This window comes from Melopsittacus undulatus, chromosome Z, assembly GCF_012275295.1.
Source record: "Melopsittacus undulatus isolate bMelUnd1 chromosome Z, bMelUnd1.mat.Z, whole genome shotgun sequence".
Taxonomy (NCBI): domain Eukaryota; kingdom Metazoa; phylum Chordata; class Aves; order Psittaciformes; family Psittaculidae; genus Melopsittacus; species Melopsittacus undulatus.
In genome coordinates, this window is record NC_047557.1 from 29,136,929 (window position 1) to 29,156,937 (window position 20,009).

Genomic DNA, 20,009 nt, shown 5'->3' on the forward strand with positions numbered 1-20,009 from the left:
GTGTAGAAACAGGCTAGAGAAAAACTGGTTTTGAAAGGAGGTTGTTACAAGGTGGGTGTTGGTCTCTTTTACGAAGTAAACAAGAGATAAGACAAGAGGAAATGCCTTGAGTTTTGCTAGAAGAGGTTTGGATTAGATATTAGGAAAAAATTCTTCACCAAAGGGTTGCCAAGCACTGGAACAGGCTGCCCAGGGAAGAGTTCACCCACCATCCCTGGAGGTATTTAAAAGACATGTAGATGTGACAGTTAGGGACGTGGTTTAGTGGTGGACTTTGCAGTGTTAGGTTTATGATTTGACTCAATGATCTTAAAAGTCTTTTCCAACTTAAACGATTATATGATTCTATGGCTTGGGTTCAGGGTTAGACTTGCTGCCACCTCCACTTTTCAGAGTTTGTTATTTATACGTACACCACGTGTTACCCTTCAGCTGGACATTGAGCCTTTGATCACAATTTTCTGCAGCCATCCAGCCAATTCTTTATCTACCAGGTAGTCCATCCATCAGATTTGTGTCTCTCCAGAGAATATAACCATATACTCAAATAAGCAAAAAGAAGCACCGTTGCAGAACTTTTAGTTCTGCAGTAATGCTAAACTGAACAGTTCAGCCCTACATCCTTCTTTCCAGCTTTACACAATCTCTAGAACTGCCTATGAAGCTGGGATGTCTCATGCTTCAGGGACATGCTACTAGCTGTGGCTCACAGGAGGATAAAAATCATCTGGAACACCAAGTCCAAATGAAGAATTCTTTTCTGGTCTCACACAATTTAACAGACTACTTCTTGCACAAAAGCAAGCCTTAAAAAGCAAAATGTGTATGTTGGGGAATTCAATAAATAATAACAAAAATTTAAAAAATAAATAAAAAAATTAAACACTTGACACCATCAATTTTGGGGCACTGAGCTGTACATGTTGCCTAAGCCAGATAAACACAATTTGGATTTTTTATCTGGGTTTTAATTAAAATATTTTTCCACCTTCCTCGAAAGCCCTTCTATTACAAAAATATGTGAAAAGGAAGCCAAGTACATATTCCCTTTTATATATATGCTTCTGGATACTATTACCATTTGGTACTTTCATTAAATAGTTGTAGTGTTTCATATTAGGGGAGCACTAAAAGCATGAAAGAGTTGGAACACACAAAATGTAAATATGCGCTTTTATTACACATGTTCTCTCATTTGATAAATGAAGTTGCTTCTTGGATCTAAAGTCTATACCTGACTTGCAGTCTGTGTACACTGAGTTTTGTACACAGAACGAAAGCAGTGTAAGATACGTCCCATATTTGGTTCAATTTTTTCACATTAATAAGGCTTAATTAAGTTCATCCTCTTTCTCCCATCACCTAGGTGGAAAAAGATGCAAAAGAAGCTCTCTAATTATTTATCTACCTCATGGTACCTGGGGATGTTTATTTCCTTTGGCTCCTGTTGCTCACAAACCTGAGACTCCTGTGCAAAATGGAAGGATAATATGACTGGCCTCCAGACTTCCCAAAGCAGTTAGAAGATTGGTTCAGCTTCAGTCCAGTAAATGTAGGCTATCACAGAGGTGAGTGACAGTCAGTCAGACCTAGCTCTGGAATTACCTTAGATGCACAGAGTGCATCATGAACCCCACAGCATGGGAGGAGGAGAAACAAATTCCCACCTTCACCCCTAAATCCTGCAGTCCTCCTAAGGAGACTGGGATAAACAGGGTGATTCACACCTTTCAAAGACTTGTATTACAAAGTGTTGCTTGTTCAGTTCACATTTTCACACCTATGATCAGACCATCATGAGATGGTGTAAATTACAGCATATTCACAGGGCCTCTAGGTGAGTGGACTGTATTAGACTCAAGATGCAGATTCTGCAATAGGTTTTCTTTCAAACATTTCCCTTAATTTGTACTGTATGCTCTGTAATCCAGCCAACGCTGTTGTAATACTTTTTTTCTTTTCTGAATTTAAATTACAATTTGTCACACTACCTAAATGAAGATACTGCACCCTTCTTTTCAATCCAAAGTAGCTCCACATATGGGAATTAGCACTTAAAGCCTTTTTAGAGTGAGTGCATACTGTTAACTTAAGAGAAAGGAGTGTATTACACAAGGTTTTTATTGTTCTGTAGAGGGCTGTAGTATCCTGAGGTCTGTAACACACTCAAGGACTTAATGAGTTGAGTTGTACTCTAAACATGTCTGCTCTGGTCCTACACTATCCTCAAAACTGGGCTAATGAGAAGATTGCTATATTTCATCGTTAAATTTACGCCTGTAATAACTATTGATCTGTCCCTGCCTGTGAACTCGTGCTCTGGCAATTGCTGGATATGGATGTTGGACAGTTCATGCACTACAGAGAAAACTTTGTTGAGAAGTAAAGCCTCTGGATCAGGAAAGAGGTCACAGGCAGCCTCAGAGTTTACACAAAGGGCCAGATCCATGGCAGAGGAAAAAGTTCAGGACTGTGTGGCCAGGAGTGGAGAGGAAGGACTGAACCACTGGATGAGCTTCAGTGATCATGAAACAGCAAGTTTCGTCTCAAACTGGTATACAAAAAGCTCAACAACTTCCAGTGGTTCCAGGACTGGCTGAACTCACATGTGCAGTCTGAAACCAATTTCACCTTTTGTCAATTCTCCGAGCCATCATGCTCTTCCATCTTCCTGATACAAGGCAGAGTGAGTACTGTTTTACTCCAAAGAAATTATGCTCTTCTATCAGTAATTGAAATCTAGTGAATATTCTTTTGAGGTTTATAGTTGGACACTTTGTGCTGTCCAAATTACTGGCATTTCTGTCACTCAAGGAAATTAAATACTTTGAATTACGGTAATGAAATACAGCAATTTATCATTTAGAGCACTGAAAAATTGGGAGATTGGGAGATTATCAAAATAATGTTTAAGTATCCTTATACGTATAGTAAGAATTCAGTATTTTGTGTGATGATGTATTTTCCTGACCTATCCACTGAAAAACTATTTGCTTAGGTTTCTTCAGTTTTGCAATCTGTTAGATTTCTGGCTCAATGGACTAAGTGGAAATTTATAATACCATGCACTATATAAATAATTTGAAAGATTGCTGAAAATAATTTAGGGAATATCAAACATAAAAATTAAACTTCCAAGCAATCTGCTTTCACATCACTGAAATACCTGCAATCATGGAAACAGCGAAGGTCAAAGGGTTGGTACCTACCCAGCATAAAGTGAATCCTGACTATAAATGAAGCTCTCAAACACAGTGAATTAAAAACTCTTTCTTGTCTTTTGGTCTTAATAAGATGCCAAGAAAAAAGGGGAAAAGTGCCTACAGAAATATTTAGCATTGAGAGAGTATTGACAGAATATGACTCTCCTACTGCAAGAAAACAGGAACATGAATCTCAGGGCCTCCATTCTATAAGGTATGGCCAGGCTCCTCTGGAATTTAGTATCCCACCTAGTATGACTTGCCACACTGAGGCCACTGGTGGAGATCAAGAGGGGATTTGAGGAAGTCCCTGAAGTAGAGATGGATGGAAAGCCCAGGCTGGGATAATAGAATCCCTTTCACCTCTCCTTCCCATGGTAAACCCACTACCAGAGCAATCGTTACTTGGGAGCTGCCACCAGTGACTTTTTTCACACCAACAATTCAGTTTCCACCCATCCTGGCAGCTCTGAAGGCAGTCCCACGCCAGACTCAGCATGGGAAAAGTAGGGGCTGGTCTTACCTCTCTGAGCCCACAGCTGAGAACAGAGGATGGACAGCAGTACCATGTATGTTATGTCCTGGGGAAAGGTGATTGCTGGAGTGGGACAAGGACAGTGCCTCAGATGCTGGTGCACTTCCACTTGTTTGTGTGCTGGGAAACATAGCTGCTGAAAGCAAAAGGAGAGAAATAACCCTCATCAGGGAGGTGACACCATTGACAATGGATCAAATAGTAATGTATGACATCTACCCTAAAGCCGTAGTGCCAATTATTAGCAACTGTTTTTTCTCAAGTGATGTTTTCTGTCTGAAGGAGAAAAAAAAAAATCAACCAACCAAACAAAAATAATCAAACCCCCAAAGAAAAAAAACCCAAACAAACAAAAAACCCCACAAACAACAGCCCCCCCTCCCCCCCCCCCCCCCCCCAATTAAAAAACAATCTTTGCTGCTCCCACACGATATTCTCATAAAACCAGGCATGATATAGCTGTACTCATTGTCTTGGGAGTTTTGTCTGAATAAGGCTTCAAATTTTCCAGAGCATCCTGTTGTAGAAGAGGTGTGAAACACTTCCTAAGATACGTATTTCTACAGCTAGTGAACAGAACACAGAATTTCGTGAATAGAGAAATACTTCCTACATTTTCCCTTCAGCTGTAAAAATCCTACATTTCTTGAATAAGTTCACCAAAATATTGCTGTTATTGTCCTCAGTCTCCCCATTAATGCATACAAAAATTTCAAACCAGTATGAACAGTTTTGTAATTTTCTATGAGATAATTCATTCTGTATACATTCCAACTAAAGAAAGGTTCTGGATGACTAAAGAAAAAGCAATACAGGATTCCCTCCAAACGTCCTAATTAGTTGACCACAAGTTCTGTAACCTCATTTTTAGAAGTTCTTTAAATCAGATAGTCAGAAGGTAAGATACTCACTACCAAATCTCTCTGAAAATCTAGTTACTCAATTATTTTTACTGACATCTGAGTCAGGTAGCTTATCTTGATGTTGAATGATAGCCAAATACATGTTCTTAAATATTTTATGAACCCTGAGAACAAATTAGATAGGCTCTACAACATGAAAATGATCTCCCACTGTTCGTCACATCTTCCAGTCTCTTTATAAAAAAACTATTAGTTAGCCCTAGTTTACAGAATAAAATTGTAAATATAAAACTTATGTTAGTGAATATGTTGGACCTAATGATTCAAATTTAGTGATAAAATCCTATTATTTAAATGAGTTCCTCAAAGGCCATTGTCCCTGGTACAATATCTTCCTAGGTTAAACTGCCTGCATGGATGCTGTAGTCCTGGGAAAACAAATGCTACTTTAGGAGTAACCCCATTACAGGTTCATTTTTAGGAAAAGGGTCATAATTTTGAATGCCTTTTTCACAGATCACGATTTTGAATGTTGTTACCACCTCATCTCCCAAGTCCTCACCCTATTTCTGGAAAGCCTCTATTCATCCTCACAAGTCAGTCTACATTAGGTAGTTATCAGGCTAAGACAGAGTTAATGAAAGACTCAGGAGTTTAGTTATCCTGTAGTTTCATTTTAAAGACCAGGCTCATTTTAAACAGTGAAGCAGCCCTGTCTGCCTGGACATATTTCAGCTGGTGGAGATGAAACATTGTGCAAAATGACAGATAGGAAACCACTTTGTGAATAGAAACATCTAATACAGATGCTGCAGAGATAATACCAAAGTTTAGGGAAACTTAGTATGAGCCACACTGGTAGGCAAAGCTGCAGGAAGGGAGGCTGCCCTACCACATGGCCAGGAGAACAACAAAAAGCCTGCAGCTGCTCATAGCACTAGCTTCTACAGTTTGTTAATTCTTACATGGACCAAAGCTTCCTAAGCACAACCCAATCTGCGCACAAGACAACAGCAAGCACAACACAGCAACAGACATATGGCAGTAGAAGGTATCTCAAACCTTAAAGAAGTACAGAGGAAGCAGATCCCACAGGGAGATGAGTTATCCCTTATGTCAGCAGTGCAACTCACTAAGAAAGGACTGAAGAAGTAAGCCCATCCTAAGACAGGGGCAGGTAGCTTTTGTTGTTTTTTCACTTTGCTCATGCACCCCAAAAATCACTCTCTCAACACTCATCTTTCAAAACAGGATCAAAAAAAATGCAGAGGGGAAAACAAACAAATGACCTTTTGAATTTATTATATGCTTATATGCAGGGTGGAAGAGGATACTGAAAACAACCAAATGCACATTCTGGCAGAAGAAACAGAGATAATGTTTCACAAATCAGGACACTGCAAAAGAAAACCCTTATTATGTAAATTAAAAAAAAAAATTAAAAAAAAGGATTGTTTAAATAACACCTTGCAAAAAATATGTTAGCTTGCATTTTTCTAGGAGAAAAATACTAACATGTGTAAGAAAATACATTGACTTAGTTTCCCAGTACTGTGATCTTTGAGTTTAAAATAAATTTCTACAAGGCTGTGGCCTTGGGAGGAGGGCTGGACTAGATGATCTCCAGAGATCCTTTCCAACTCTAATGATTCTGTGATTCCGTGATCAAGAGTAAAAAGACTGGACTATGACTGGATTTCCAAATAAGGTAACCAGAGCTATTCTTCCCTGTAATAGCTGTTCTCTGCCACAAACATGAAAAGGCACATATTTTCTAAGTTGTGCTTACATGTTGCTAGCTGGTCCATGACGCAGTGGTAGCACAGGTTCCCACATCACTGCCCAAGACCTGGTGACTCTGTCCCTAGGAAAAAGTTACCTGCAGCCAGCCATAGGCAACCATTTGTCCTTTCTCTGAACTAGAGCAATCTAAACCCCACTGCAGTATTTGCCACCATAGCACTACTTCCTACCACAGTACCTTTCAGCTAGGTTTCCTAGCAATTTCTCTGTACTTTTCTTCTTAGAATCATAGTATCATAGAATAGTTAGGATTGGAAAGGACCTCAAGATCATCTAGTTCCAACCCCCCTGCCATGGGCAGGGACACCTCACACTAAACCATATCACCCAAGGCTTCATCCAACCTGGCCTTGAACACCGCCAGGGATGGAGCATTCACTACCTCCCTGGGCAACCCATTCCAGTACCTCACCACCCTCACAGTAAAGAATTTCTTCCTTATATCCAATCTAAACCTCTGTTGTCTAAGTTTCAACCTGTTACCCCTTGTCCTATCACTACAGTCCCTAATGAATAGTCCCTCACCAGCATCCCTGTAGGCCGGCCCCCTTCAGATACTGGAAGGCTGCTATGAGGTCTCCACGCAGCCTTCTCTTCTCCAGGCTGAACAGCCCCAACTTTCTCAGCCTGTCTTTATATGGGAGGTGCTCCAGTCCCCTGATCATCCTCATAGCCCTCCTCTGGACTTGTTCTAACAGTACCATGTCCTTTTTATGTTGAGGACACCAGAACTGCACACAATACTCCAAGTGAGATCTCACGAGAGCAGAGCAGGAGGGCAGGATCACCTCCTTTGACCTGCTAGTCAGGCTCCTTTTGATGCAGCCCAAGATGCAGTTGGCTTTCTGGGCTGCAAGAACACCCTGAAGCCGGCTCATGTTCATTTTCTCATTGACCAACACCCCCAGGTCCTTCTCCACAGGGCTGCTCTGAATCTCTTCTCTGCCCAACCTGTAGCTGTGCCTAGGATTGCTCCCACCCAGGTGTAGGACCTTGCACTTGGCATAGTTAAATTTCATGAGGTTGGCATCATCCCACCTCACAAGCGTGTCAAGGTCCCTCTGGATGGCATTCCTTCCCTCCAGCGTATCAACTGAACCACACAGCTTGGTGTCATTGGCAAACTTGCTGAGGGCGCACTCAATTCCACTGTCCATGTCACCAACAAAATGTTAAAGACAGGTCCCAACACCGACCCCTGAGGGACATCACTCGTTACTGATCTCCAGCTGGACACTGAACCATTGACCACAACCCTTTGAGTGCGACCATCCAGCCAGTTCTTTATCCACTGAGTGGTCCACCTATCAAATTGATGTCTCTCCAATTTAGAGACAAGGATGTCATGTGGGACAGTGTCGAACGCTTTGCACAAGTCCAGGTAGATGACGTCAACTGCTCCACCCCTGTCCATCACTTTGTAGCCCCGTCATAGAAGGCCACCAAATTGGTCAGGCAGGATTTCCCCCTAGTGAAGCCATGCTGGCTGTCACCAAGCACATTTCTCTTTTTCATGTGCCCTAGCATGCCTTCCAGGAGAATCTGCTCCCAGATTTTGCCAGGCACAGAGGTGAGACTGACTGGTCTGTAATTCCCCAGGTCTTCCATTTTCCCTTTCTTGAAAATGGGGGTTATATTTCCCTTTTTCCAGTCATCGGGAACTTCACCTGTCTGCCATGATTTTTCAAATATGATGGCCAGTGGCTTTGCAACTTCATTTGCCAGCTCCTTCAGGACCTGTGGATGGATTTCATCAGGTCCCATGGACTTGTGTACATTCAGGTTCTTAAGATGGTCTCGAACCAGATCCTCTCCTACAGTGGCCCCAAGGTCTAGGTTTTCACAGTCCCTGCGTCCGCCTTCCAAGACTCAGGTGCTGCGGTCAGAGCCTTTGCCAGTGAAGACCGAGGCAAAGAAGCCATTCAGAACCTCAGCCTTCTCCAAGTCCTGTGTAGCCAGTTCTCCTGAAAGTTTCCAGAGGGGCCCTACATTGTCCTTAGTCTTTTTTTTAGCCGCTACATACCTATAAAATCCCTACCTATTATCTTTAACATCCCTTGCCAAGTTTAGCTCCAATTGAGCCTTAGCTTTCCTAACTTGGTCCCTAACTACCCGGACAACATCCCTGTATTCATCCCAGGCCACCTGTCCTTGCTTCCACCTTTTATAAGCCTCTTTTTTCCTGTGAATTTTTTTCAGCAGCTCCTTATCCATCCAAGGAGGTCTCCTGGCCCTCCTGCTGCACTTCCTTCTGGTCGGGATGCAACACTCCTGAGCTTGTAGCAGGTGATCCTTGAATGTTAACCAAGAGTCTTGGGCCCCCTTGCCCTCTAGGGCTATATCCCATGGAACCTTGCTAAGCAGGTTCCTGAAGAGCCCAAAGTCTGCTCTCTTGAAGTCCAGGGCAGTGAGCTTGCTGCACGCTCCTCTCACTTTCTTAAGGACCTCAAATTCGACCATCTCATGATCACTGCATCCAAGACTTCCCTGGAGAGTCACATTTCCAATGAGCCCTTCCCTGCTGGTGAGCACGAGGTCAAGCAGGGCACCTCTCCTTGTCAGCTCCTTTATTGCTTGCAGGAGGAAGTTGTCTTCCACACAACCGAGAAACCTCCTGGATTGCTTGTGCTGGGCCATACCGTCGCCCCAACAGATGTCAGGGTGGTTGAAGTCCCCCATGAGAACAAGGGCCTGTGCGTGTGAGGCTTTTCCTATTTGTCTGTAGAGTTCTTCATCCACAGGTTCCTCTTGATCAGGCGGTCTGTAACATATCCGCACAGTAATGTGTCCCGTCACTGATTTCCCCTTACTCCTGGCCCACAAACTTTCTGTTAACTGATCACCTGTCCCCAGACAGAGTTCCATACTCTCCAGCCTATCCCTAACATAAAGGGCAACTCCCCCTCCCCTCCTACCGGGCCTGTCTTTTCTAAAAAGCCTGTAACCTTCCATTCCAACACTCCAGTCAAAGGAGCCATCCCACCATGTTTCTGTGATGCCTATTATATCATAGCCCTGTCGATGTGCCCACATCTCTAATTCCTCTTGTTTATTCCCCATGCTATGGGCATTTGTATAGAGGCATCTGATCCGAGCTCCAAATGAAGCCAGCTCAGTGGCTGGAGCGGCTAGAATATCTCTACATTGCTCTGAGCATTTATTATAGGTGCTGGCAGCTGACTGGGTGTGTTGGGATGGAATGATGCTCCCCTCCCCCAACACAACTAGTTTAAAGCATCCTTGACAAGTCTGACAAGTCTTTTTCTGATAAGAAACAGTACACAGTTTAAAGTAAGCGTTAGCTCTGGCAGATAGGATATTTAAGGAAGAAAATCCATACATATTAGCTGCAAAAATACATCCTTGTACACATCATATGTTAAAATGATCACAGCATGACAAAAGAATGTACATGGACTCCCACGATGCCTTGTAATGAAGCCTCCAAAAGCAGCACCATGAATGATGGTGTAGGAGACCATATAATTTCTGCAGGCAATGCAACACATCTTTAATCAGTGCAGCTTCTTGCTGCATAGAGGTACTGTGCTGACAAAAGCACCTCTGTGGACACCCAGCAAAGTGATATCACAATACTAGCAGCTGCTTCCCAGTGGAAATGCCACTATTAAAACCTCCTACTGTAGACACAGCATTGGTCCAAGCTACTACTTGAATCTTGCAAATATTAGTTGAAAGTAAACATTGTCAGCCAGTAGAAGTCTACAGACTAATGGTAGACAAAAATACTGTTAGGGGTGGATCATCTCCTTAATAGAGCTAACCTTAGGAGACTGACAGAAAATTTTGGTCACTATTTTTAAGAAACTGCTAAAAACTTTACCACTTTTTCATGGGAGCTGTGTGTGTGGCAAGGTTTTTTAGTGGTTTAGCTGTTACATGTGAGTTGCTTGATCAAAATGGTGGCAGAAAATACCTACACAAAGGAATGTCTTTTCAGTGTCTCATTCTATTAAACACCTGATTTGAATGGTATAAAACTGAGCAAATGTCCATGGCAACCAGCAGGCTCACTGACTCAAATATACCAACACCAGGTGGGTCCACACAGAAAGATGCAGAATTGAGTCAAAGTTTTACTTAACAGAGAGGCTTTGTACAACAAGGCTCCTCTCTCTACCAATATAAGATAAACTAACACACTCAGAGTAATTTTTAAAAGATTCAGATATTCTTGGAAAAAAAAAACCACAAAAGAAACCAACAAGCAAAAAAAAACCCAAAAAAACCCCCAAAACAAAACAAAGAATCATTGATGCTGTTCCTCTGTGTCCCTTAAGAAGCCCTAGCTATACCATGATTTGCAAGATGGCTATAACCTGTTAGGCCTGAATGAATCTTAGATTGCGTTACACCCACAAAATTTCAGCCAGAGAGACACAGGAACCATGCTTTCATTTCTGGAGTCTTATTACAAATCAATTTATCAACACATAAAAATTTTCCATGAGAATATCTATGCAAAGGCTTCTCTGGGAGAAGCTAAATTTACATGCATTTTCATATGCATAGGAACAAATTAGGTGGTTGGAAGAGAAAAAGCGGATTCTATGAATAATGTTCCCTTAAAATAGAAGACAGAAAAGTGGCATTTTAAATGTTACAGAATCCAAAGCATGTAAGATTTACTTCTTTTTTTTTGTTTGTTTTTTTTAAATGGAGCTAGACCTGTAATTTCACAGAATGTTTTTTCAAGGCAGAAGAATCACCCTCCCCTTTGCAAATTACCAACAATGGTATAATTTACTATCTTGGATTTATTCCTGTCAAATTAGCACACTGTCAACCTATTTCTGCCCCAAAAATACTTCCCCTCTTACCATTGCCAGCAAGAATTTGGAGCAGGGCTGACAATTCTTTCCATTGTCATTTCCATAGAGTAAGACAGTGTGAAGGTTTAATTTTATAGTTCAGTCAGTTAAAATTACATAAATTACATTCATTTGCAAGAGTGGTGGGTTTGGTTTTGGGTTTCTTTTTGAGGATTTGGTTTGTTTTGGGGGAGGGTTAATTACTATGTTTCACCTTCTATTTCCATAAGGAATATTTATGCAGTCCTTGTGAACAAGTTTTACTAGCACACAGAAGGAAAAAGCTGAAATGATGTTTGCTCTTGAGAGCATCACCTTCATATATTCTCCCCTCTTACCTCCCCTAAGGAGCCTACACTTCCCTATAGGACTTCGTGGCCAGGAATACGTGGGCATGTGCTGTTTTGAGCCGGAAGTGGTAAACCCAGCAAATGTAAAACATGCTAACTGCGTTGCCCTGATTCTACTCAGCTTCTCTGTAAGACTGCAGTGTGCATGGAACTTAAGAAGCCATCATGCACTAAGAAGCAGAGCAGAAGTCAGATTGCATTATGTACTTAATTAGCCTGTCTCCAGAGTTGTTCCTCCCATGGCATCTTTATGTCACATCTCTGTCTTTCAAGACATTCTTCTCTTTCAGTGGACTGCAGTTTCTGAAGTTCTGTATCATTATGAAGAAAGAAACTAAATGGTGCTATTGCCTTGTTGCTTATGTTGTTTGTACCAATTCATTAGTAAATGTTTTCTTCACAATGTGAGCCTGACCATTACATCAGTATTTGGAGAACCATTAAGATGCCTCAAAATGGACATCATATACTCAGAAATAAATCTGGTGCACAAAAGGATAAGTCTGAAGGGAAATAAACTGACCTTCTTAAAACAGGTAAGATAATAATATTAACAATTTTCAGCCCCCTGTAACGTGTGTATGGTCCTACCTGGTAATACATCATATTTAGCGTGAATTCTGTATATGTATGCCATACTTAAATTCAGCCAAGAAGGTGACAACAGAGATCTTCTTAGTTGTTGGTTACCCTACATCACCTACTTTCGCCTTCATTCCGTATGTATCAAATAAAACTCTTTTTCACTGCAATGCCCATAAATATCTTAGCTCTTCCTCCTCATTCTTTTTTTTCTTTCAGTAACAAGTGACAACTACTTCCTAAGGCTGTCAGCTTTAACAAACAGACTGCTTTTTCCTCAGACATATCCCACACTTCCCTTGGTGCCTAATGGCTAGGGAGCTCACCCACTAGGACAATTGCTTTAATAAAGTTCTTTCATTTTTCCTGTGTGAATCTCATATCCTCTACCTGCTTGTTGCATCTACCTGATGCCCTAACATTTTCTTGGATATAAACTCCTTTGGAAATTAATTTTTTCTTATTATGTGTGTAGAGCACTGAGCTCAGTACTGTTTTACTGGAACAAAAAACAGACACAAGGAAAAGTGTTACTTAAGTACAACACATCTTAAGTCATAGGCATTATGTAGTAGTTAGGACAAAGATCATAGTACTGGAACATAAGATGTTATTTAAATAAAACTTGGAATTGCAAAACCTTCTCTAACTTCCTTGACAGAATTTTTAATTTCCAGCTTGCAAAGAAAATTATGCACTTGACAAGCCTTAGTAATATCATTTGTTTGCTCTGAAGCAGAGCAGAGTGTGACATTCAGTAACTATTTATAAATGAATGACACATTCTGGTTTGTTCTTGAATATGAAATTTTCATGTTTTAACCAAACAGCACAGTAAAAATAAATTTCTTGTATACTGCAGTATTTATGATTCTTTACCCTTACGTGTTTTATACTGTACTATACAAAGTAAGTTGATATAATTTCACAGAAGAAAAAAACATCATTTATATGTTTTTATTATGAATTAATTGCTCACATCTTCATCCTATGAACTAAATAAACCCCAAAGCCCATGTGTTTTTAAAAAGTAAAACCTAAATGCTACCAGAAATTTTACACTTCACTAGAAACAGGTGTGGATTTCTATTTTACAAAATATCATTAAGCACAGCCTTAGAAGGGTATGCATGCTTGCTAAATTTCAGACCTAAAACCTAAATGTAATTTTGTGTTAGTTTTAAATAAAGAATCTGTTATGTCACCTTACTGTATTAATAGGATTATACTCAGTTCAGATTTTTTTTATAAGGTCACAAAGGCTGAAAGCTACAAATAAAAGCTATGCAGTCTTAACTTTAAGAAACGGATATGTAATCAAAAATCATTGCTGTCTTTGATTTAAATATATCTGTGTTTGCAGACTCTGTACTTTAACAGTACAGAGAAATGCTGATCATTGCAGCTGTTATACTTCGTTATGTAGAAATGAACTAGGATTAAATGTCTACTTTTGTCATACATTTTTCTGGTAGTTTGCTTTCAAATACTTATTCTGTAGATCTCTTGGGAAAGCAGAAAACAAACTTTTGCTTTAAATGTGCATAAATGATAAGAAAAGTGAGCTTCAAGTGAGAAAACTTTGATTAATGGCATTGGAGGAATGGAAACCTGTTCCTTTTTCTACTTGAACAATAACACAGACACATTTCAGCTAATATGCTGTTTCTAACAGTCCCTAGGAAAAAAAAAGAAACTAAAAAAAAAAAAAACCAAACCAGTCCCCAGCAAAAATTTTATTTTTCAGAGAAGTCTCAAAGTTTTTCTTTGTATTTAGGAAAAATTCTGGTTTCAGAGAAGCTGGAAGAGTACATTCTCTAAGGCAGGACACATAAGCTTTCATATATTTTGCTTTTGTCTTCTCTTGGGGCATGAATAATTTTCATGTTGCCATTTCAGTAAAATAATTCCCTCCCTGTTGGAGTTATCTCATATGTTCACATAATATATTATTATGTAGCAGCCCTGATGAGTAGTTAATGAAACAATTCATTTCAACTTTATTGGGTGGTTGTCAAAATGAAGTGACATGAATTCATCTATACCTGACATAATACCCACAGTAACTGAAGTGAACCCACACAAGTGAATAAAATTACAAGAAATTTGTCAGGTTACAGATAACTGTGAACACATGTGAGGGAAAGTAGTTTATTACTTACCAAGAAATTAATGCTGATAAAAAGTATGTTGATTAATGCTGTAAGTATCGCTGAACTATAGGAATCAGTGCCAAGTAAGAAAAAAAAATAAGCCACTATAAATTATTGTATCAAAGAATGTCCATAGTTAGTAGTGCTGTAATTGAAAGACAAAGCATGATGCTTTGATGAAAGACAAAAAATAATGACACAGTCTCAGAAGCTGTTTATCGGGCATCATGACTGCAGACACTAGCAGCTGAGGGGTCCCTGGAGTCAATAGTTTTACTTTGCCTAGGATCCTGACAGTTCATGGGGCAGCAGCTTGTTCAAGCTGTCTGGACTGGTTTGGGCTGACCAAGCATCTGGAGTTTGAGACTTAAGTCTGAAAACTACATGGGTAAAAGAGCTGAGTGCTCAACAGATTCCAGTGGAAATCTCTGAGAAGGTACTCAACTTCTGAAAACCTGGTCTTTGCTCATTGGACACACTGTTCCCATCTAGCTTTAATCCTGTTGGGCAGAGAAGTGATTTTGAGCAGCCCTGCAGAGAAGGACTTAGGGGTGCTGGTTGATGAGAAAACGAACATGAGCCGGCAGTGTGCACTCGCAGCCCAGAAAGCCAACCGTATTCTGGGCTGCATCAAAAGGAGCACGACCAGCAGGTCAAAGGAGGTGATCCTGCCCCTCTACTCTGCTCTCTTGAGACCTCACTTGGAGTATTGTGTGCAGTTCTGGTGTCCTCAACTCAAGAAGGACATGGAACTGTTGGAACAAATTCAGAGGAGGGCCACGAGGATGATCAGGGGACTGGAGCACCTCCCATATAAAGACAGGCTGAGAAAGTTGGGGCTGTTCAGCCTGGAGAAGAGAAGGCTGCGTGGAGACCTCATAGCAGCCTTGCAAGATCTGAAGGGGGCTCACAAGGCTGCTGGAGTGGGACTCTTCATTAGGGACTGTAGCGATAATACAAGAGGTAATGGGTTTAAACTTAAAGAGGGGAAGTTTAGGTTAGATATAAGAAAGAAGTTCTTTACTATAAGGGTGGTGAAGCACTGGAATGGGTTGCCCAGGGAAGTTGTGAATGCTCCATAGCTGACAGCTCAAGGCCAGGTTGGACAAAGTCTTGGGTGACATGGTTTAGTGCAAGGTTGATGATCTTAAGGTCCTTTCCAACCCTAATTATTCTATGATTCTATGATCATCATCAACTAGTGGGTAGCTCTCAATAGCCTTGACAAAACATATCATAGACTTAGCAGTTTTACAAGCCTCACTGTAAAATAAAGTCACTTATTAATGTGACCACTTCATATAATGTCATTTTCAGCACTGCACATAACGTTCAGATAATTCTTTCATTTCCTACATCTGTTTCTCAATTGAAAATGTATTCTGCCTGAAAATTAAAACTAGATGTTTTTAGAACTACTAAAATACTGCATTAAAAAATGGCAACATCCTACCCATCGCTGTCTTCAGTTTTGAGATATTATCTCTTATGACTTATCAAATATTTCAAATTTAGCTGAAATGTAAACAATTGTACACTTAGCCAGGTATGACAGTGTTACATATTTTAATACGAAAATCTAGATACTTAGCTGAAACAAAAAATTAGGATTATCACCTTTACAGCACAAATGTGTTTATTGGTATATTTTAGCTATAATGTGAGAGCTCATAATGCAACATTTAAGTTCATTAATGTAGATGTATTTGAAAACTAGTATGTGATACATGAATAAGGAAAAGAAAAAATACTCCTTCGATTTTTCAATGAAGCTTAATGAATTCAAGATGTCTACAATGAATGGTAGAAGTGAACTGCTAGCCTGAGTCAAATTCCTACAGAGTAAAACCACTGCTTTTCATTTCAGTAGGTCTTTTAATGGATAAAATATGATTTGTCCTGACTCTTTTGAAAAAAAGTTAAAAATCTGTTAATAATCTATCTTTTCATATTATATTGCAGATTCCATCCTTCTAATGAGATAGATATGGATTTTAGAGTGCATCCAACTGTGCAAAGCCATCCCTAATCTTCAGTGAGCAATAATACAGCAGGCTGTTTGTCTTTTTCTATACCTGAGTAAATACTGTGAGCAAGCCCTGGGGAGTGTCCCATAGTATTATCTGCAGCATCATGTGGCGATGGGGCTGGCTGGAGGGGCTGGACTGCAAGGCAGTCATTCAGGATATCCAGGCCAAGCTCTGAGCTTGATTGCAACTGAAACACAGGAGATAAAAAGGGAGAAAAAAAAAAAAAGAAAATAAATCACACAAATCCTTAAGACACCAAAAATTATAATGAAGAAATGGTGAGGGGTTGAAGAAAGAAGTGGAATTTTTCTGTTTTAAATACTGGATAATAACCTTCCATTGCAGCAGGCATTTTCTGAATCTGAAGAAGGAAACTCTTTCAGACGCTTAACAATACTATACTCATAACAAGGACTACTTGTACAGATAAGACCTTATTCTGGTTTTATTGCTATTACTAGTAACATGGCTTTTTCATGACATTAAGTGCATGTGAAATTAAATGCCAGATATATCCAGATCCAAATTCTTATCAGTTACATTAGTAATGAGCATTATGTGACTTTAAACTTCTATGGAATCTAATATGAAAACAATTCTGCCACCTCCCTCAGTACCCTTGGGCGGATTACATCCAGCCCCATAGACTTGTATGTGTGTTAGTGGTGGAGAAGGTCACTGTCCGTATCGGTTTGGATTATGGGGTGTGTGTTTTCCTCCCTGTCTTCCTGCTCAGGGGATTGGGTACCTGTAGAACAATTGGTCTTACTGTTAGAGACTGAGGCAAAGGCATTAAGTACCACAGCCTTTTCTCCTCGTCCTTTGTCACTATGTTTCACCCCACATCCAATGGAGATTCCCATTAGTCCTCCTTTTGTTGGTAATGTATTTATAGAAACATTTTTATTGTCTTTTACTGCAGCAGCCAAATTAAATTCAACTAGACTTTGGCACTTCTCACTTTCTCCCTGCCTAACCTTACAACATCCTTGTAGGCCTCTTGAGTTGGCTGCCCATTCTTCCAAAGTAATAAAAAAGTAATAAACTCATTTTTTTCCCTGAGTTCCAGCCAAGGCTCTCTATTCAGCTGGGCTGGTCTTAGCCACAAGGTCATCTTCTAGCACATGGGGATGGCCAGCTCCTGAAACTTTAAGTTTTCCTTCTTGAAGAATGTCCAGCCTTCCTGGACACCTTTGCCCTTCAGGGCTGCCTTCCAATGGACTCTGTCATAGGCCCCTAAAGAAAGAAGAATTCCTGCTTGCTCAAGCCCACTTTCATGCATATGCTGTGGCAGGGAAGTAAAGACATGCAAATGGAGAAAATGATAGTGTCTACTATTAAAAATGAACCTGAAGAATGTAAAACACTTTGGGCACACACTGACAGCTGTTTACAGAGTTTTGAGATTATATGGAATCTCTTTTTTTTTTTTTTTTTCAATGTATAAAGGTAACGAGGGTGACTTTTCAACACACCACACTGCCAAAGCTCACAAGAGTACAAACTCAGGGCAGAAACCAAGTGCAGGGAGGAGTCATGATGTGAAATAGCAAATGTTAATATCAGACTGTACCAACAATCTCTTGATTATAACTGCAATAGCACCCTGAAAATCATAAGGAGGGTTTTGTTGTTTCCTCTTTTACATTCACCCCTGGAAAGCATATCCCCAATGATTAAGTTTCCTTGTAAGAAATGCCTCATGCAGCAGCTGGGTGCGGGGTGGGATTCAACTACAGCCAGTATTCCAACGCTTTCAGGGTCTGTTTTCCTGTTTCTCACTAACCACACTCAAAAGAACTGGTCATTTGTAGTCTCAAAAGTTTTCCAACAAATTGTATGATTAAATTCCTTAAACACTGCTGCCATTCCTAATCCCTTTTTGCCAACATCCCTTTCAGGAAAAATTGCTGCACATCATGGTGCCTGATTTATATTTCATTTTGAAAACAGGAAGTAAAGGGATTAAAGTTGGGGATTAAAACACTTGCTCTTTACTGCATTTTTTCTGCAGAATAGTTCCTTAGTTGCCATGGGCACTGCTCACTGACCCTTAGCCCCTGAATACACTTCTTTTTGCATTAGTGACATCTCTTAAATGGACTCCATAAAGAACAAATGATGGAAAATATCCTTATGTTCAACTGCTCTCAAAGCAAGAAAATATATTTGCTTCCCTTTCAATGCGTTCTCCCTTTTGCTATTTTAACAGTGAAATCTTAACAAAGAGTTTTAATAAGGGCAAATGAACCCTGAAAGATGCAGAAGCAAACTGGGCTCATAATGCAGAACCTGGCAGTTTACTCCCCACGAGGCAGGTGTTCATAAACAGAGCAATTTCTCCAGATTAATATAGTTGCATAATGGACAATGTCACCAGTAACTGGATTAGTGCCCGAATAACATGCTGAAATACCAATGATGTAATGCTCTAAACCTCCTTGGATTCCTCTTTCCTTAGCAATTGAACATTCTGAGTTAGAAAAAATAAAAAGAAGTTAGTTTATTTCCTGTGAGTAACACATCAAGCATTGTGTTTCTGGATTCTCACATACTGAGAAATGAAAGGATAAAATGGAAATAAGTGTTGTGAAATTAAATAAACCAAAGATACTAGGTAAAGAAAATCACCAGACATTGTTTAATATTCATGTTCTCCACTAAATCTAAATGGTGATGTAAAATTGTGTGTATTTCAAAACTTATAAAGAAACCAGTAGCTTCATCAATTGTGCAGTAAAATCAACATGTCACAATAAAAAAGCTTCCTTCTACTGTAAAACAATGTAAATTATGCATAATCAAGAAATGAGCAGCCCTATAAGAAGCAAGAGCTCTGTATTAATTTGCTGAGGGAGTAATATATTTACTGACATGACTCACATACAAAGGTAGACAATCTCTCAAAGTTTTACAGAAAACTCCATGTTAACCTGTAGTAAAAACACTTGTATGTGTTATTTTCAGAGAAATAACGTCCAATAGAGGATATTGTGTCTTTAAGCATGTTTTTTTCCCCATTTCTCTTAATGTTTTAATGGTAAAACGGACAGGTTTATATACATTATACCTAACAGGGCTCTGAGACAGAAGTGGTAAACTGTCAGAAAAAGGATATAACATGACTAGGATTCGGGACAATTCAGTTATTGAGATCTGCTTCTGAAGGTAAAGATTTTATATCCCCTTTTTGTCTATAAAGGGTTGCACAGTGACAGAGGAGCAGTACCTGCAGGATCATTTTGAGCTGTGCAAGGTGGGTTCAGTACAGCCCCTTCAGTTCAGAGGGGAACTGTGACCAAGGTCAGTAGAGGCCACCACTCTGCAACACAATTCCAGGAATTCCTTTGGCCAGACAATTCATATCCTTATTTCATTATTTCTAATATGCTCCACACCTAGTGTGGACTGCTGTTCTCTACTAGGCTCTACTACAATACAAAGCAGAACTGCCTGTCTTTTATTCCTCTTCAGCACACCTGAAAAGAGTCCATCAGGTATCATAGGAACAAATCCTGGAAAAGCCCATTTTCACTGGGAGAACGTTTTGACAACTCCACAAAAGCCACTGCTCAGCCATCGTGTTACAATTGATCGATCTGTGTCAAAAGCAAAATTATTAGGCAGAAATCAACCAAGCTGGAAGCCTGTGCACATA

At 40.0% G+C, this 20,009-nt stretch overlaps 1 protein-coding gene across 1 annotated transcript in view; it reads right to left on the reverse strand.

The window, feature by feature from the left end:
* The window catches only part of GLIS3 (GLIS family zinc finger 3), a 148,018-nt gene that overhangs the window by 13,402 nt on the left and 114,607 nt on the right, over positions 1-20,009 (reverse strand). The window contains 2 exon segments of the mRNA XM_005155006.1: positions 3,727-3,874; positions 16,397-16,538. Of these exon segments, the coding sequence (XP_005155063.1) occupies positions 3,727-3,874; positions 16,397-16,538 (290 nt within the window).